We start from the raw sequence: 20,393 nt of genomic DNA on the forward strand, positions 1-20,393 counted from the left end.
AAGGCACTGTCCGACAGGCCTCGGCATGGGCCATCTCCCATGACTTCCAGTTTTCTCCCCCAAACACGGGTTATGCATTTTTGTTATCAACCTACAGTACATCCCAATCCAGAACTATATTTAGGTGACCAGCTGCTAGATGTGGTAGCACAGTCTCATTTCTTGGGCTTCATTTTTGATAAAAAGCTGACTTGCCTGTTCCATATTTGTCACTTGAAGACCACATGCATGCGGAAGCAAATGCTCTCCACCTCCTGGCCCACACATCATGGAGTGCAGACCGTGCTACTCTTCTCCATCTTTACCATGCTTTGGTCTTGTCCAGACTAGATTATGGTAGTCAGGTTTATGGCTGAGCAGCTCCTTCCACTCTGAAAATCCTTGACGCTGTTCACCATTGTGGGATGTGTCTCACGATTCGTGCATTTCACACTGGTCCCATTGACAGTCTGCTAGCAGAAGCCGGGGTTCCCCCCTCTACAAATATGACTGAGCCAACTCCTGGTTCCTTACGCAGTCTCCATTCGCCGACTCCTTGACCATCCCATATACCCTGTCCTCTTTGCAAACGAGAAATGTCTCCCTCCTGATACCCGCCCATGGTTGGGAATGCTGGTTGGAATGCGTCTCACTTCCCTCTGTCGGGATCTCCATCTGCACTCACTGTAATGTGCCCTTTGTATTTCCTTGCACACCCCCCTTGCGTGGTGTCTAGACCACCAAGTAGGACTGGCCTATTCCAGGGTCCTAAGGTCTCTGTCACCCCCATGGTCTTTTGTCATCTTGTATGTTAATCCTTGTAGCATTCCAGGGTGCCACCGTCTTCAGCACTGATGGTTCTAAGACAATAAATAAGGTGGAATATGTTTTCACGTCTTCTACTGGCTTAGAACACCATTTATTGCCGGGATCATGTAGCATGTTAACAGCAGAGCTGCTAGCCATTCACAGGGCCCTCTTTTTCTGTTACTCAGGTCTCCCTCCACAGTGTTTTAGTATGTACCGACGCAGTGAGCAGCCTGCATGCTGTCGACTGATGCTACTCTTGTCACACTTTGGTCTCTGCTATCCATGACCTTCCCTCTGCCCTTGTCTGTGCCACCTGCTCAGTTTTCTTTCTCTGGGTCTCAAGTCATGTGGGCATCCCAGAGAATGAACTGACTGACTGTTTGACTAGAGAAGCAGATACTTAGACCCCATTCCCTTTCATGATTCCAGCTGTGGATATGCAGATCCACCTCAAATGTCTCTTTGTGCAAAAGTAGAATGATATCTGATATGCTACTGCTCTCAGTAATAAACTCCATACAATCAAGGAGTTTACTGCTGTTTGGCATTCTTCCTTCCGCTCCTCTCAGAAGGAGTCCACTGTCTTATACTGTCTACGTGTTGATCATACCAGACCCACTCACTGTTTCCTCTTATGTAACACACTGCCCCACAATGTGGTTGTGGAGCCAGACTGATGGTATCCCATATATTGGTGGAATGTCTCCTTCTTTTGGCCCTCTGTACTAAGTATACTCTTCCAGATTCCCTGTCTTTAATTTAAGCAGACAATTCACGGATGGTTGAACTGGTCCTCGGTTTCCTCCGTGAAAGTGGATTTTATTTTCAGATACATGGTTTTGCTTTCCTCCTGGAGCAGGGGCAGGGTGGCTGTGGTTGGGTCCTCTCTTCACGTTTTCTCAGTTTGGGACTCATGACCACTTCCCCTTGCAAAGACCACTTTATCCCTCTGTTTTCTCAATTTTTAGATTTGGGCTAGCCTTTTATACATTCTGCTGTGTATGTTTTGACTTCATCATTATTTCATAGTTTGATTCCCCTGACTGGATCTGTCCACTGTTAATGGACCCTGTCTGTTCCACGTGTAACTTTGAAATCGCGGGGCTGATGACCTTACTGTTTAGTCTCATAACTCCACTCATTCGATCTCTTCCATTTCTATAATATTGCCTTAAAGTTCATCTCCCTTGTATAGACCCCCTGTATACCCTTTCCACCTTCCAGCATTCTCTTTGTTGCTTAGGACTGGTTTTTCATGTGAGCTGTCGATATTCGTTCAGCTGGTTCTCTTTTCTCCAAAGGCCTCTTCAGCTTTCCCGCAAAATGCTTGCATTTATTCTGTAGCCATTCCTGTGTAGCCATTTTGCACTTCCTGTCAATTTCATTTCGTAGATATTTGTATTTTGTTTTGCCTGCTTCATTTTTATATTTTATCCTTTCATCAGTTAAATTCGATATTTTCTGTATTATCCAAGGATTTCTACTAGGCCTTGTCTTCTTACCTTTAGGATCCTCTGTTGCCTTCACTACTTCATCTCTTAAAACTACCCATTCATCTTCTACTGTATCCCTTTCCCATGTTCCAATCAGCTGTTGCTCAGTGCTCCATTTTTCAACTTATCCAGGTCCCCTCTCCTTAGTTTCGTACCTATTTGCAATTTCTTCAGTTTTAATCTACATTTCATAACCAATAAATAGTGGTCAAAGTCCACATATGGCCCTGGAAATGTTGAAAAAACCTTTTTCCGAAATCTCTGTCTTATCATTCCATAATCAGTCTGAAACCTTTCAGTGCCTCCATGTCCCTTCCATGGTATATAACCTTCTTTCATGATTCTTAAATCAGGTTCTAAGGGCATCTTCCTCTTTCATTCCTTTCCCCAGTCGATATTCAGCTACTATTTTTTCTTGCTTTCCTTTTCTTACTATCGAATTCCAGTCCTGCAAATTAAATTTTCATCTTCCTTAATTGTCACATAATTTCTTTTGTCTCATTGTATGTTTCTTCAATCTCTTTATAATCAACTGAGGCAGCTGGCTTATAAACTTGTACTAACTGGTAGATGTGGGCTTCGTGTCTGTCGTGGCTATAGTGATGTGTTCATTATGCTGTTGATAGTAGCTTACCCACATTCCTGTTTATTTATTCATCATTAAACCCACTCATTCATTACCTCTATTTTACTATGTATTCATGTCTCTGTGTTCACCTGACAAGAAGTCCTGTTCCTTTTGCCACTGCACTAATTCCCACAGTAACTAACTTCAACCTGTCCACTTCCCTTTTTTAAATTTTCTGAACAGGCTGTCAATTAAGGGATCTAACATTCAATGTCCCAATCCATAGAATGCCAGTTTTGTTTCTCCTGATGACAGCATCCTCCTGAGTTGTCCCTGCATTGAGATCCAAATGGGGAACTATTTCACCTCCAGAATGCACGGTGTCCAAAAAAGAATGACCCGATTTTAAATAGAATTATTTATTAGGAAGAAAGGCTTAACACCAACAAATTGCATACTAAGTTACTCAGAAAAGACAGAAGTTTATAAAAATCTATCATAAATGTTCAATATGTCCTCCATTGGCTGCACGGACTGCATCTAGCTGATAGCCCGAATTCACACCAAACTGAGCGTAAGGTGTTTTCTGTCATTGAAGCTATAGCAGCTGATATTCTGGTTTTTAGTTCATCAGTGTCACGAGTTAAGGGAGGAATGTAAACACATTGTTTAACATATCCCCACAGGAAGAAATCACTTGGTCAGGGGACCTAGGAGGCCAAGAGTGTAAAGCCTGGTCTCGCGGTCCTGTACGCCCTATCCAATGTTGAGGCACGTTGGCATTGAGGAAACTGTGCATGTTGTTGTGCCAATGTGGTGGTGCTCCATCTTGCTGATAGATAAAATTGTCAGAGTCAAGTTGTGGGAATAACCAGTTCCATAGCATTGCAAGATATGATTGTCCTGTTACAGTTTCTTCTTAAAAAAAGTAGGGTCCATAAACCTTGCTTTGCGAAACAGCACAAAAAACATTCACTTTTGGTGAATCACGTTCATGTTCAATTGTTTCATGAGGATTTTCGAGCCCCCTTATATGCACATTATGACAGTGAACCTTACTGCTAATATGGAAAGTTGCCTCATCGCTGAATATCAACCGTGACATAAAGTGTCATCTTCCATGCCCATTGCTAAAGTCCACTCACTTCACTTTGTCAGTATCTCGAAGAGCTTGTACCAGTTGTAATCGGTATGGTTTAAGGGCTAAACGATGCTGTAACACATGCCACACTGTCGTGCGTGGTAACGCAAGTTCTCGGCTAGCACGACGCATAGACTGACGGGTTCTCCGCTCAAATGCTCATCGTATTTGTTCCACTGTTTGTTCAGGAAAGTGTGGCCGGCCAGGACTTTTGCCTTTACAGAGGCACCCTGTTTCTTCAAACTGTTTATACCACTGTCGAATGTTCTTTGGTGATGGTGGTTTAGCACAAAATCAAATATGAAACGCCCGCTGAACTGCAATCTCTGATTGAGTACAACTAAATTCAGTAACACAATATGTGTTCTGTTGTGCGGACGCCATATTGCACAAGACTGGCTGCACACTCCAGGTCAGCACTCATAGCGACATCTAGCGGATTTTTTCTGAAACTCTAGACCATGCCGATTACATCTAGTGCTGTTTCAGTTATCTAGTGACATTTGTCTCAAGTTAAAAGCAGGTCATTCTTGTTGGGACACCCTGCATGTTACCCAAGAGGACGCCATCATCATTTAACCATACAATAGAGCTGATACCCTCGGAAAAATTCACAGCTGCAGTTTCCCCTTGCTTTCAGCCATTCGCAGTACCAGCACAGAGAGGCCATTTTGGTTGATGTTACAGGGCCAGATCAGTCAATCATCCAGCCTGTAGCCCCTGCAACTACTGAAAATGCTGCTGCCCCTCTTCAGGAGCCACACATTTGTCTGGTCTCTCACTAGATGTCACTCTGTTATGGTTGCACCTAATCTGTATTGCTGACGCACACAAACCACCCCACCAATGACAAGGTTCACCTGTTTAAATACCACAGAATTACATAATTTCTATGTTTAAGATATTCTGTGTAGACATCTTTACATCAGAGCAGGTGCTGCATGGAGTTACCGACATGAGACAGGCTGCCTAGGAGGGCCTCAGAACCTTGCATTATGAGACATGCTAATGAAGACACAAGATGGTAGTGTACATGATGACAATATCAAAATTCTGTAAAATCTCAATTAGTATGGGCTTAGTATCCATTAATCATTATTGACACTTATTGAAAGTTATTCTGAAGATAAGATTAAAATAGGAAAATTGATATTTCACTAGATGTGAATGAAGAATCATTAGAGTGCAACATTGATCATTTAGATACTACTAGTTCAGTGCAGGATACTCCAGTGCATAAAACGCAAACAGTAGAGCAATAATTAATAGAGGTAAATGATAATTTTGACAAGAGTAAAAATTTAGAATGCAGAAATGTTTACAGTATTTAAAAATAAAATGGCTTCACAGTTGGAGAATTAAAAGCTAGTGTGTTGTCCTCTGGTAGTGGAAAAACTACTTGTAATAGAGATTTGATAGATAAGTTGCTATCTGCTGTGACTACTGAGAATTTTCCATCTTCAATTGCTTCTGAAAAGTTACTTTATTATGTTACTGGTGTAGAGGTTGAGGTTGAAACCTCATTACGTAACAGTTATGAAAAGAGTTATTTTACACAAGACTCATGGGTTGATAATTACTTACAATTTTAATATGTAAGATGTGAGATAAATGTAAAATAATAATGATTATGATAAGCCGGTCGCGGTGGTCTAGCGGTTCTAGGCGCGCAATCCGGAACCGCGCGACTGCTACGGTCGCAGGTTCGAATTCTGCCTCGGGCATGGATGTGTGTGATGTCCTTAGGTTAGTTAGGTTTAAGTAGTTCTAAGTTCTAGGGGACTGATGACCACAGATGTTAAGTCCCATAGTGCTCAGAGCCATTTTTGATTATGATAATGTTGTATGGCTCAGTGGTCTGGGGTAAGTCTTTCAATTGGAAGCCACTTCAATGACTTGTGTGTCCTTGAGACAATGGCTCCTGATGTACCCAAGTGGTCACCCATCTAATTGTTAACTGGACACAGTGTTACTTAACTTTGATGACCAGTGTATCCGATGTGGCAAGGCCATTAGCTACATACAGTTAAATGGTTTATGAAACTTCCTGGCAGATTAAAACTGTATGCTGAACCGGGACTTGAATCCGGGATCTATGCTGTTCATGGGCAAGTGCTCCTTACTTCCAGGAGTGCTGGTCCTGCAGGTTTCCCAGGAGAATTTCTGTGAGGTTTGTAACGTAAGAGATGAGTGAAGCTGTGAGGGCGGATAGAGCATCATGCTCAGATAGCTTGGTTTGATAGAGCACTTGCCTGCGTAAGGATAAAGCCCCAGATTTGAGCTCCATTCCAGGATACAGTTTTAATCCGCCAGGAAGTTTCATGACAGTGCACACTCCACTGCAGAAGGAATATTCATTCTAGATTATTTGTATTTTGGGCACAAAATGACATAGACATTAAGGATGTGCTAAACCCAGTAAAGAAAATGGTGGTAATTTAAGCACATGACAAAAAGTGAAAGTATTTACTTCAGTTTATATAATATTTTACATTTAATGATTACTAGAAAGCCTTTGCGATCTTGTGATTATGAACCAAATTGTTCCTTGGCCTCGTGGCTGGGGAAGAATGGCATACATCCCCACTGACCTCATACATCATGTTACGCACACATATACTGACAACAAATAATACTGGATGTGATACAGACATACTGACTACAGATATTACAGGATGTGACATTGAATTACAATAAACGGTCTAGAATGTGACACAAATATCATGGATTGTTAACAAGAGACCCTATGCTCAGTTCCAAAACTTGGAGTATTGAAGTATCTCAAGGATATTCACTCTATAGTTGGTCACTTGGGAGAGTAAATGTTTGACAAGGGAACAATTTAAGAAGATATTTTTGCAAAAGTTTTGCATATAACCACATTTATTTTCTTCTGTTAACTGTAGGGAATTGCTAAACAAAGAAACTTTTGGCCAAAAAGCCTTCTTCTGAAATAACTCTCTCTCTCTCTCTCTCTCTCTCTCTCTCTCTCACTCTCTCTCACTCACAGTGACCGCTGAGACCTGACTGCAAGCAACAGCGCTTGATGAGAAAAGCAGTCTGGTGTCGGGGATAAGGAGGAGGCTGGTACGGGGATGGGGAGGGGTAGCAGGATAGGGGTGGGGGGCAGTGAAGTGCTGCTTGGGGGAGCATACAGGGACATGGAAGGGTGAGGCTAAGGCAGCTAAGTGCAGATGAAAGGTTAGACACAGTGGTTGGAGGGAGCAGGAAAGGAGAAAGTAAAAAGACTGTGGGTGCATTAGTGGAATACAAGGTTGTGTAGTGCTGGAGTGGGAACAGGCAAGGAGATAGGTGGGCAGAGGGCGGTGACTACCAAAGATTGAGGCCAGGCAGGTTACAGAAACATAGGATCGACTGCAGGAAGAGTTCCCACCTGCGCAATTCAGAAAAGCTGGTGTTGGTAGGAAGGATCCAGATGGTGCAGGCTATGAAGCAGTCATTGAAGTGAAGAACCTTTTGTAGGGCAGCAAGCTCAGCAACCCGGTGGTCCAACTGTTTCTTGGCCACAGTTTGTCGGTGGCCATTCATGCGGACAGACAGCTTGTTGGTTGTAATGCTCACAGAGAGTGCAACACAGTGGTTGCAGCTTAGCTTGTAGATCAAGTGACTGCTTGCACAGGTAGCCATGCCTTTGGTGAAATAGGTGATGCTAGTGAGCAGAAAGGAGTAGGTGGTGGTGGTGGTGGTGGTGGTGGTGGTGGGAGGATGTATGGGACAGGTCGTGTATCTAGGTCTGCTACAGGAATATGAGCCATGACACAAGGGGTTGGAAGCAGGTGTGGAGTAGGGATGAATGAGGATATTGTGTAGGTTTGGTGGGCAGCAGAATACCACTGTGGGAGGTGTGAGAAGGATAGTGGGTAGGACATTTCTCAATTCAGGGCATGACAAGAGGTAGTTGAAACCCTCGTGGAGAATGTGGTTCAGCTGTTCCAGTGATGGATGGTACTGAGTCACAAGGGAAATGCTCCTGTGTGGCCATATGATGGGATGTTGGAGGGTTGTGGATGACTGGTGAATGGAGGCACAGGAGATCTGTTTCTGTACAAGGTTGGGAGGGCAATTTCAGTCTGTGAAGGCCTTAATGACTTCCTTGGTATGTTTTGAGATAGACTGCCTGTCACTACAGATGCAATGGTCATGGGTGGCCAATCTGTATGGAAGGAACTTCTTCATTTGGAATGGGTGACCCTGTCAAAGTGGAAGTATTGCTGGTAGTTCATAGGTTTTATATGGACAGAGGTCAGCATCTAGGAAGGTGGCTTGTTGCATTGAGGAGGGCCAGGTGAAGCGAATGGGGGAGCAGGTTGAGATTCTGGAGGAATGTGGATCAGTGAATTTGAACCAGGTGAGGGGTTGGGATGCTGGGTGGTTAGGAAGATATCTCTATGTGGCCCATGAATAGGTTGGTATAGAATGGTGCCCATTGCCATACCACGGATTAGTTTGTAGGTGATACCTTCAAAGTTGAAGTAACTGTGGATGGGGATATAGTCGGTCATGGTGACCAGGATTTGTAATCCATTAGGCATTTGGAAAGGTAGTGTTCAGTAGTGTGGTTAAAGGAACAGGATCTGTGGAGGGTCAGTGGAGGAAGTGGTTGGTATCTTTTATATAGGAGGATAAGTTGTGGGTAATAGGCTGAAAGGTGTTGGTCTATGAGAGTAGATATTCTCTCAGTAGGGCACAATAACCAGCCACAATGGGGTATCCTGGGTGGATAGCTCTATGGAGTTGTAGTTGGACAAATCTGATAGCTGGTGGAGTCCTTCTGTCAGGTAATCCTTATGGTTAAACAACAGTGGAGAAGCCTTTGTCAGCAGTTAGGATTAGAAGGTCAGGATAGTTTGTAGGTGGAGGATTGTGGTTTTTTCTGCTGATGTCAGTTTAGCTTGCATGTTGACGGATTTGGGAAATGATGCTGAGGCAAGGTTCAAGGTTAAGAAATTCTGGAAAGTTACTAGAGGGCGAACTTGGGAAGTGGGGGTGGATCACGTTTGGATGGAGGGGAGAACTGAGTCAGGCAGTATTCAACATTGGTTTTGTGTTGAGTCTGATCAGATTATTTTGCCTAAAAGTTTAAATGTTGCACCTATCAGAAACTCAACACCTCCTCTATATGCTGAGTAGCAATATGTCCTCATATTATTGAAGCTACTGTTCTAATTAATTTTTGTGTTAATCAAATTACAAGTTCTGAACTAAAGTTACTAGACTTTAATTTTGTTAATTTTTATAACAGGATTTTGTAAGTCAAATTTATTAAATGACAAAATCTGGTAATAGCTTGTATTGTTTTTTACATGCTGTAATTGTGACTGGTGTGGGTTTTGTACAGGAGGAATGTGCACTGAATGATGATATGTTTAGATTGATGCAGTTTCCTAAGAGTGATTAGTTTAGCTATAATGTAGTTGAATAATACCAAACAAGGGTAAAATATTCTTCACAAAAGGGTAAGAAGAGTGATGGTGGATTGTATAGGAGTTGGTGCTTAAGTTCACAGCTTTCTCTATAAGTTTAATAGCGCAACAAATAGACATAACAAAGACTTTAATCAACAGTAATAATTTCTTCCTCACTATTTACAAGTTTGTCACCAGGGCAGTAAGTTTCTCATTCTGCAACCAGAAATAACGTGGTTATGAGGCAAAGAACTCGTCAAGTCATGTCCGGAGCGCATTTTCATCTGGAGGTTGTTCGACAGAGTGTGGAAAATCAAAAATCTGAAGGTGCAAGATCAAGTGAATAAGATGGGTGCAGAATTACTTCCCAATTCAACTCGTTTAGAGTCTTTTGTCAGTTTAGCAGGATGCGAGTGGGAATCATCGTGGAGGAGAATCACTTCACACAGTCTTTCCGTTCATTGTTATTGGTTTGTGTTTGCAGTACACCTCGGTACAGGGAGTTGCTGCTTTGTTTGGGCTCAAACTTTCTTTTCTTAATGTTTGGATAAGCAAACCATTGCTAGTCACCAGTAACAATACAGGATAGGAATGATTGGTGGTGTTCATGAGCCAACTGATGATGAGCAAGCAGAGATGCACATATGGTCATCCACTAATTATTTGTGATTTTGGCTTATAGGATGTGGTACCCATATACCCGATTTTTTACCATTCCCCATTGCATGCAGATATTGCATTATGGTGGAATGCTAACAGTTCATCACATTTGCCAGTTCTCAAGTTCACTGACATGGATCATTGTGGAGTAATGATCTTTATCAAAGCCTGGTGGTCTTCCAGAATGTGGAGAGCTATTAATGTCAAAAGGAAACTCCATAAAATTAGAAAACCATTTTTTGCTGTGCTCTGTCCAATGGCATTATCCCCAAACATAGTGCAAATGTTTCTGACTACCTCCACTGCTGTCACCCCTCTGTTGAACTTAAATGGAGGAACATGTTGGTCATTTTCTCCACTTGGCATTCCATTTTCTAGTGTCCATAGCTCCACTCACTAGTTCCAAATGACAAAATGGCAATAGCAACAGTGAAATATGAATAAAAACTGGCAATCGATAACTAAAGCTATAGCAACTGGAAAACCAATATGGAAAACAGAAACACTGTGAACTTATGCATCAATCTACTGTAAATGGACTCTGATAAGGTCATTATAAGGCCAGTAGAATCGGGTGTTGAAATAAACGAAAGATTGTAATAAGTCAGGTGTGACAGTAAAGAACTGATTCCATTAATTAATACAGCTGACTACATTAAAGTCCATATGGTTATTTGACTTTGAAGGAAATAATAACAATAATAATACAAAAAATGTATGTGCTTGTGATCTAATGCATAAGCAAGTAGCTTTCTAAAGTAAAACCAAGAATGGTAGGAGTGTTTTGAATAGAATACTAAATAATAAATGAGAAGGAAAGGCAAATATGACTTGTGTTCAATGATATACTGTATATTAAAAAGAAGATCCTTACTGGTATGCTTCATATTGGAATTAAAGAACTTAGAAAATAGAAATGTGTGCTTATTTATGGGGGATGGTGTTTGTGAGGATACAGAAGTTTTGCTGAAATAAATTCAAGACTTTTCTGGTAAGCATTTGAAGTGCAAGTTTTCTGTACCCTTGATATTTATATGTGAGCAAGCAAATCTACAATTAATTTCATTATAAAGTTTATAATGTGCAAATAGCACAGAAATGTGTCATTTCCTTATGTAGGATATCCTGTGTTACTTCAAATACTTGTTTTGTAGTTTATTATTTGCTTGAGATACTCCTTGTACGGTACGCAGTGGTTGGAATTTATTTGCAGATAGCCGTACATCAGAGCAGGTGCTGCATGGAGCCACCAACATGAAATGGACTGCCTAGGAGAGCCTCAGAAACTTGCACTACAAGACATGCTAATGGAGGTGCAAGACAATAGTGTAATTATGGTACTGAAACTCCTGTAAAATCTGAGTTAGAGACAGATTTTTGCAATTGAATCTCTAATAGAAGTTGTCATTAATAATTGTTGAAAGTGACTTTGAAGAAAAATTAGTGAAAGGATGTTGTTGTTTCTTATATTTTTGTGAAGAAACCTACATCAAAAATTTTTGCAGTTTGCCTCTCTGAACCCTTTCAAACGAAACTTGTAAAGATACAGCAAAGACTATAGATAGTGAGATGCTAAATGAAACTCATTTGGCTGCAAAGAGGGCAGTATGAGATGCCTCCAATGACTGCCATAGCAGAATTGTATCAAAAGACATCTCCAAAAATTCAAAGAAATTCTGGTTGTACATAAAGGCACCAAAGTCACTGCCCCGGCACTTGTGGATGACACAGGAATGTAAATTGAAGGCAGCAAAGCAAAAACAGAAATATTGAATTCCATTCTCAAAAAGTCTTTTATCAAGAAAGATACAGAAATAGTGCTCAAGTTTGTTTCTCACACAACTGCATAGATTAGTCATACATATTTTAATGTCAGTGGTGTGAGAAACAGCTAAAATTAATCAAGGCCCAAGGGCTGGTGGGGTACCCATTGGATTCTATACAAAATTTGAAGCTGAGTTACTTCTCATACTAATCATAACATACTATGGATACTTACATGCTTGTCTACTAGAAGACTAGCATAAGTGATCCACAAAACTACCATCCAATCTCATTAATGTTTATCTGTTTTAGAATATTTCAATCTATCCTGAACACAGATGTACTGAAGTGTCTCAAACAGAAAGCTCCTCATGCCAACCAGCATGGATTTTCACATGACGAACATGAAAGTGATAGATCATGGCAGTCAGGAGAATGCAGTATTTTCTTACTTCCTAAAAGCATTTGACTGGTTAACAGATCAGTATTTATAAGAAAAGTACAATCATATGGTGTGAAAAAACAAAATTTGTGACTAATGAGGATTTCTTGGTAGGGAATTACCTCAGGTGGAAAGTCGTGGACAGAAGTAGAATGAACTTTAGGCATGCCCAAGGGAATTGTATTGAGACCCTTACTGTTCGTGTTGTATATAAATGACTTGGCAAACAGTGTTAATAAGAACCTCAGACGTTTCGAAAATTGTGCAGCACTACCTATAATGAAGAACTGGGGAGGGGGGGTTGTTCAGAAAATAAAATCATTCAGTTCTCAAAATGAAAAAATAAACACAGAATCCTATGATTATGACATCAATGAGTCAGCTGCAGTTGGTCAAATTGTACAGGTGCGTAGTTTTCAAGGATATGAAATGGAGTGATCACATAGGCTCAGTTGTGGGTAAGACAGGCACTGGTTCATTGTCAGGATACTGGGAAAATGGAGTTGGTGTATGATGGAGACTGCTTACAATTCCCTTGCATTTCCCATCTACTCGTGTGTTGGACCCATACCAGATAGAAGTATCAGGGGCTACTGAATGTATACAAAGAAGGAAGGCAGAAATAGTCACAGGTTTGCTTAACTTGTGAGAGAGCATCACAGAAACATTGAAAAACCTGAATTGATAGACTCTTGAGGAGACACCAGTTATCATGCGAAAGCCTACTTACGAAGTTTCTAGAAATGTTCTTCAGCTCTGTTCATGTTGCTCCCATGTGGATTGTGAAGACAACAGATTATAGACTAATTACAGCATGCACAGAGGCATTTAAGCTATCCTTTTCACATGCTCTGCATATGATTTGGGCAGGAAGAAACCCCCACATGTGACACTTAGCTAAGTGCCCTCTGCCATGCACTTCACAGTGATTTGCATAGTTTGTGTGTAGATGTAGATCTAGAATGTTTTGCAAGTCCTAAAATATGGCATATAAGTCTTCTCACTCTAGTTTGACAGGAACTATGAAATTTGTGTCAGCATATGAATGAATATTTGTACCAGAGAGTGATGTATTGAAATTATATAAATTAGTTCAAGTAAGATCAGTGTGATTACACAAGTGTTTGCTTTTTCATTGTGTTCATAATGACTTCACCTTGTATTAGAAATTTATTAGCCTTTAGTGTGCTGTTATTACTCTATTGTTTGCTATTTGTGTGTCAGTATATTGTATCTGACAGGCTGCGGTCATTGATTGCATTGATATCTATCATGAATGTAAATTATTTCATGACAACAATGCAATTAATGCAACTGCCTGACTTAGTTAACCTTCTGCGGGAGGTTGACTGGACCACTTGCTACTATGCAACTATGTTACATTTTGTTCTCTACTTTTGTTGACATTTAAATTTGGACCTTAAAATTTTTCAGACATTCATTACTTTACACTCAGTACAATGATGTGTTGAATATTTATCTGTTATGAAAAGTGCAATTGCAAAAAATAAAAAAGCAAAAACTGGGTCAGTTAACTTAATTTCATCCTACACCATTTTTAGCAGCAACTACAGAAATATTTGAGGCAATGAGAACTATAAGGGCCTTAAGCACACTGTCATTGATTTTGAGATTGTAGCATATGTGTATGCTCGTGACATCCGATCACCTTTATCTGCATCCCACATTGTATGTATCGCATTATCAAAAAACTCTCTCCTCAGTTTCTCAGATATTCATTACCTTATGGGCTGAAAGCACAAAGCATATTTTTGTTGGTCTGTCCTGCTCCCTTGTTATCTAGGGTGACAATATAATGTCTACATCGTGTACATAGTAGTAACACTTCATAATCAGAGGTGTATTGGTCATTTTATTTGAACTTAAAGCCACAGAATGTTCTTAATAAAAACTATGTTAATGAGGATCGTGAAGTTTTGGAATAGATCATCACCATGTGTGTGATGCATTTAGTATCGGTTCTTTATGTTCTGATTCTAGTTTCACATCAATAACAAACTTTACAACTCTCAAAAGTTACTATTGTCACTAGCCTATACATGGAAATTTTGTGAATTAACATTAATAATAAATATAGTTTTAAGTGTTAATTAATATTTCATAACATAAAGTGGTCATTAGTTTTTCATTGGAAGTATAAGATACTGAGATTTGGTTTAGAAACAATTGAAACCTATGAGACAGGTGGTTTTGTCTGTTAATTTGATTTTCACAAATATTTATTTTTCTCAAAACTTTGTTTGTTTGCTTTGGGCCCTTATGGTCCACACTGCCTCATATTTAGACTTTTAGATTTAATATTACAATCTTTATGTGATGTCGCTTCTATTTGCATTAGCTGTCAGCAGAATTAAACTTTAGTTCTTAGCAACATGTTGACTTAAACCTTTCCTCTTATATCTTTCTGCAAAGACATTTATGAAGCACTTACCTTCTGTTTCTATTGGCGGAGAGAACAGATTGGGATGAGAAACTTTGTAGAAAACTGGATTTTCAGTAGGCCTTTGTTTCCCTGGCTTTGGGTACACTGTAGGGCTACCTTTGTTCTCCAAAACTGCATCTGCTGCCACAAAAGGTATAATTCTGCAAATGGAAGTTGCATTTCTTTCTTTATATATTACTCCTAAGCTTACTATCTTTTTTATTACAATTTTTTGAAAATGTATCAGAATTCGATTGTATTATTGTATTAACAATACTTCACTTGTGTTAGGGTTAGGGTAAAGACAGATACAATATGATTAACACATTGCATATTTCTTGATTTGTTCTGAGTATGTCACTTAGTATTGAAAGTAATACTTCTTTCTGCAATGATGTACAGTTCTAACATTGGATGAAACAACCATTTCTTCTAATGTTGAATTATTCCTTTGTATCTTGAAAATATGGAACTTTAGTGTCATTGTATTAAATTAATTCCATTTTGTCTACAATAACCAAATAAATTCATGATCAAACATCTTGAAAACGAGTTACTGCTTTGAAATATTTTGGCAGATTGAAAGTGTGTGCCAGATAGGGACATGAACAAGGGACCTTCGCCTTTCGCGGTACTGGCAGAAGTAAAGCTGTGAGGATGACTTGTGAGTCATGCTTGGACAGCTCAGTTGGTAGAGCACTTGCACAGTCATAGTCTGGCACACAGTTTGAATCTGCCAGGAAGTTTCACATCAGTGCACATTCTGCTGCAGAGTGACAAATTAATTCTGGAAGTTACTGCTTAGTCTTCGTTAATTAAAACCTATAGAAACTTCGATTCAGATCCTTCACTGTACTACAAAATTAGCTACATTTTCTACAGTTGTTCATCAGTTGATTGGTGGTAGTAAAGGAAAAGCATTTGCCTTTGTGCACACTGTTCTGTTCAGACTTTTAAGGTATACAAACTGGAATGAAAGTCTCAAAAACTTTCTCTCACATTCAGACAAGTTTTAGTAATGTTGAGGCCCAAGTGCCACTTCATCAACAAATTATTATTTTTTTTGTGGGTTTTGGAACTGTAATGTGATATATGGAAATCTTTAAAATATGTCGTTATATGTGTATGTGGTAGAGGAGGCAAATACAGATGCAGGTACATCCATGAATGAACACACATTGTCTATGATTCCCATATAAAATGTTGTGTCTCAGTAATGAAGATGATAATGAAACCTGAAAGTTACCAAAATTACATAATAATAGCGAATGAAGATGCATTGCAGTAGATTTTGAGCTTATTTGTACTTGTTGGGATGTAATAGGAGGAAACATAAGTGACAATGAAAGTTAGTTATTCTGAAGGCATGGTCAGATAACTGATGAGTAAAGCCATTATTTGCAAAAAATGTGTGTTCCTGTACTGATTCAGATTTTCATTAGCTGTGACATATACATTTCCAAAATATTTTTGTGTGTGACAATGTCTCATATCCTGTCTCTTCCTTTATACTCGCACACTGTATCTTGCACATTATTTTGTGAATGAAATGGAACCACTTTGCCAATATAATACTGTAATGAAATGAAGTAATTTGTAAATGTGAGTCTTCCAAGGCTCTCCTGTCTGTCAGTCTGTCATAAAATGTTCATTAAGTTCATAATTTTGCTTCCTTTTCTTTTGTATGTACAGAAATCACCCACTTTTTATAAAGATTTGCTACCTGAATTTTCTTATGTCGTCTCATTGTGATGTGTCCTGTCATTTCTTCTACATCTACATTGACAGCTATGTATACACTCTGCAAGCCACCTTATGATTTGTGACAGAGGGTACTTTGTGTACCACTGTCTTTTGATATTTTCTGCTCCTGTCATTAATGGCTCACAGGAAGAATGATTACTGGTAAGCCTTCTCTAATCTTGCCTTCATGCTCTTTCTGCAAAATACACATAGGAGAAAGCAATATACACTCTCAGAATTTTGGTAGTAAACTACATTGTAATGCACACCTCTGTCACAGTGTGTGCCATTTTAGTTCATAAGCATCTCCATGACACACTTCCATGTTTACAAAATAAAACTGTGATGAAACATGCTGCTCATCTTTAGATCTCCTCTGTGCCCCTTAACAATCCTTCCTGATAAGAATTGCAGGCTGAGGAAAAATACTCAAGCTACCTGCTTCATGGGTGCACTACACATCCTGAGGATTCATCAATTGAGTCTCAGGACATCATGTGTCTTTCATCATTACATTTTGAAATGCTTCATACACATACTTCCAGATATTAAATGGATTTAACTGCTGCGAATGACAGTTTGTCGATCATGTAATCGACAGGTCTTTCCACCTATTTAAGTGCAACATGTTATATGTGTTTATGTAAAAGGTCAACTGCTAATTTCTGCATCACATGTAAATCCTCTGCAAGTCTTGTTTTATTTTGCCACAATTTTCTAATGTTGCAAGTTCTGTGTATCCAACAGCATAATTTGTGAACAGTCTTGTGGAGCTTCCTATATTATCAATTGGATTATTTGTATATTTTATGAATAATAATGATCATATAACAATTCCTTGGGGTATTTCCGAAGTCCCTTTTACATTTTGGCAAATGGTGGCACACAAAGAGGAGAGTATTTTCCCGTATGGTTATTATGCAAAACTTCATTATCTACCGTGTTATTCCACTAACTATAGACTTTTCTGATGAATGAATGTAATTTTTAAGGGCAATTGCTAACTGGTGAAATGAGGAATGCTGTGGAACAACATAGGTGAAGTCATTAAACATTTATTTTGTTCTGAGGTTGTGCTTTTTCATAAGATACTGACCTTAATTTTCGTCAGTTTCTCACTTAATAAACTACATCTGCACAACATTTTAGTGAGGTGAGACTGTAAACTCTGCTGAGTTTTGGCAAAAGAAGCACATTTTATCATGGCAACAAGAGTAATGTGTAAGTTTGACTCAAAATTCCCCACTCGTGACACTACTCCAAAAATTACAAATGGTTAACATACCAGGTGAAAATAAATTGCATTTTCAACAGAATTCTTATTACATACTAACCAAACAGGAGGTGACAGACCTTTTTCAATGGTCACCATGCAAGTGTAGGTGTGAAGGGGCCCTGCTTAATATTTACAAAAAATGTGAGTGCAGCTTCAGTTTGGAATGGCACTTCTCCTCCAGTGCTCGGCATTTCCCCTACAGTGTCTGCCAGCAGCCCCCACCACTATCATTCTCCCCATGCGTGCCCTGTCATCTGTGCATCTACCAGCCGTGGTATTCTGCCTGCACTATATCTGCTGGCTTCTAAGTTCCATGAACAAACATACACTGTTTGCGGAATCCATGTGAATTTATGTCCCCAGAAAGGTCATAATACAGAAGCATAAAACATGTTCCAAAATTCTGCAACAGAGTGACATCTCAGATATAGTTGTGTTTGTTTATTTGATGACCTTTATTAAAATTTGGAATGGCTGATGCATTTTTCCAATCACATGGACTGCTTTACTTCCTCCAACAAACTATGGTAGACGGCTGTTAGAAGAGGTGCAGTTTATTTTCAATTTCTGTGTAGAAACATATACATAGTGGAAAAAAGATATGTACATAAAATTTTAGTGTTCAGAGGAGATAAGAAGAAACACTTTTTTCATGCGAGAAAAATGTCGCATTGTTTCCCCACTGGGTGTCGCTTAAGGTTTTGAAACTAATGATGTTCAGAGACACTATTCAGACTGCTGCAAGATGAGTATTATTTTTGAGATTTTGCCTCACTACAAAGGATTTATTTTTATCCAGGAAGATGAAGCATCCTGTGCAGGAGACAATGATACACACTCCAGAAGAGCTGATGGCCTGTTTTGCTAACCTGCAGTCATTATTTGTGAAACATCTGATTGTCTTGAGAATGTTATGGTTCGAATTACAAATGATGGCAGTTGATGCAGGTTGAGGCAAGGATTGGGACTGCATTGTTGCTAGTTGCAAGCAACAGTTGCAGTATGGGCATATACGTGGCTTGTGCTGGAAGAAAGTGTATATCCTACAAATTATATCTCTCATTTGCGTATGTAGAATTTGTTGCTTACCAGCACCACCAACAATGACAAGTGACAAATTCAGAAAATAACTTGGTACAGTCACATTTAATTCTCACATTGGCTAAGACATTTACAACAGAGTGCTCAGAACACTACTGAATGCTCATTGGTTGTCAAGAATGCATAACTTAAGTGCACAGAACAAGCCTAAACTTAATCACAGTTGTTTGCGACTCCAGCTGTAGACAAGCATTAGCACGCAGATTTCAGTTTTGCATGAATGTAAATTAACAACATTTTTAGCAACATCTTTAAAATAATATTCATCACTAGGACAGTTTGAACACCAACTCCAAACATTATTAGTGTCAAATCCTTCAAGGCCCCATATTGGGGAAACGGTGCATCTGTCATATTTGTCATATAAAGGAAGGTTTTCTTTATCTCCTCTAAAATTTTGCATACATAGGCAAAAAGGAATGCAAACGACTCAAAAATGAGATCAACAGGAAGTGCAAAATGGCTAAGCAGGGGTGGCTAGAGGATAAATGTACGGATGCAGAGGCTTATCTCACTAGGGGTAAGATAGATACTGTCTGCAGATAAATTAAAGAGACCTTTGGAGAAAAGGGAGCCACTTGAATGAATATCAAGAGCTCAGATGGAAACCCAGTTCTAAGCAAATAAGGGAAAGCAGAAAGGTGGAAGGAGTATATAGAGGGTGATGTACTTGAGGACAATATTATGGAAAAGGAAGAGGATGTAGATGAACATGAAATGAGAGAAATGATACTGCGTGAAGAGTTTGATAGAGCACTGAAAGACCTGAGTCGAAACAAGGCCCCGGGAGTAGACAACATACCATTAGAATTACTGACGGCCTTGGGAGAGCCAGTCCTGACAAAACTCTACCAACTGGTGAGCAAGATGTATAAGACAGGCAAAATACCCTCAGACTTCAAGAAGAATATAGTAATTCCGATCCCAAAGAAAGCAGGTGCTGACAGATGTGAAAATTACCGAACAATCAGTTTAATAAGTCACGGATGCAAAATACTAATGCGTATTCTCTACAGACGAATGGAAAAACTGGTAGAAGCTGACCTCGGGGAAGATCAGTTTGATTCCGCAGAAACATTGGAACACGTGAGGCAATACTGACCCTACGACTTATCTTAGAAGAAAAATTAAGGAAAGGCAAACCTACATTTCTAGCATTTGTAGACTTAGAGAAAGCTTTTGACAGTGTTGACTGGAATACTCTCTTTCAAATTCTGAAGGTGGCAGGGGTAAAATACAGGGAGCAAAAGGCTATTTACAATTTGTACAGAAACCAGATGGCAGTTATAAGAGTCTAGAGGCATGAAAGGGAAGCAGTGGTTGGGAAGGGAGTGAGACAGGGTTGTAGCCTCTCCCTGATGTTACTAAATCTGTATATTGAGCAAGCAGCGAAGGAAACAAAAGAAAAATTTGGATTAGGTATTAAAATCCATGGGGGAGAAATAAAAACTTTGAGGTTCGCCGATGACATTGTAATTCTGTCAGAGACAGCAAAGGACTTGAAAGAGCAGTTGAACGGAATGGACAGTGTCATGAAAGGAGGGTAT

The 20,393-nt window shown here is 39.6% G+C and overlaps 1 protein-coding gene across 3 annotated transcripts in view; it reads right to left on the minus strand.

Moving 5' to 3' along the window:
* Positions 1-20,393, minus strand: part of LOC124788118 — a 436,861-nt gene that overhangs the window by 61,107 nt on the left and 355,361 nt on the right. For all 3 annotated transcript variants that reach the window (XM_047255255.1, XM_047255245.1, XM_047255264.1), the window contains one exon: positions 14,736-14,887. In XM_047255255.1, coding sequence (XP_047111211.1) covers positions 14,736-14,887 — 152 coding nt within the window. The remainder of the gene's footprint in view (positions 1-14,735; positions 14,888-20,393) is intronic.

The sequence above is a fragment of the Schistocerca piceifrons genome, chromosome 1 (assembly GCF_021461385.2).
Source record: "Schistocerca piceifrons isolate TAMUIC-IGC-003096 chromosome 1, iqSchPice1.1, whole genome shotgun sequence".
Taxonomy (NCBI): domain Eukaryota; kingdom Metazoa; phylum Arthropoda; class Insecta; order Orthoptera; family Acrididae; genus Schistocerca; species Schistocerca piceifrons.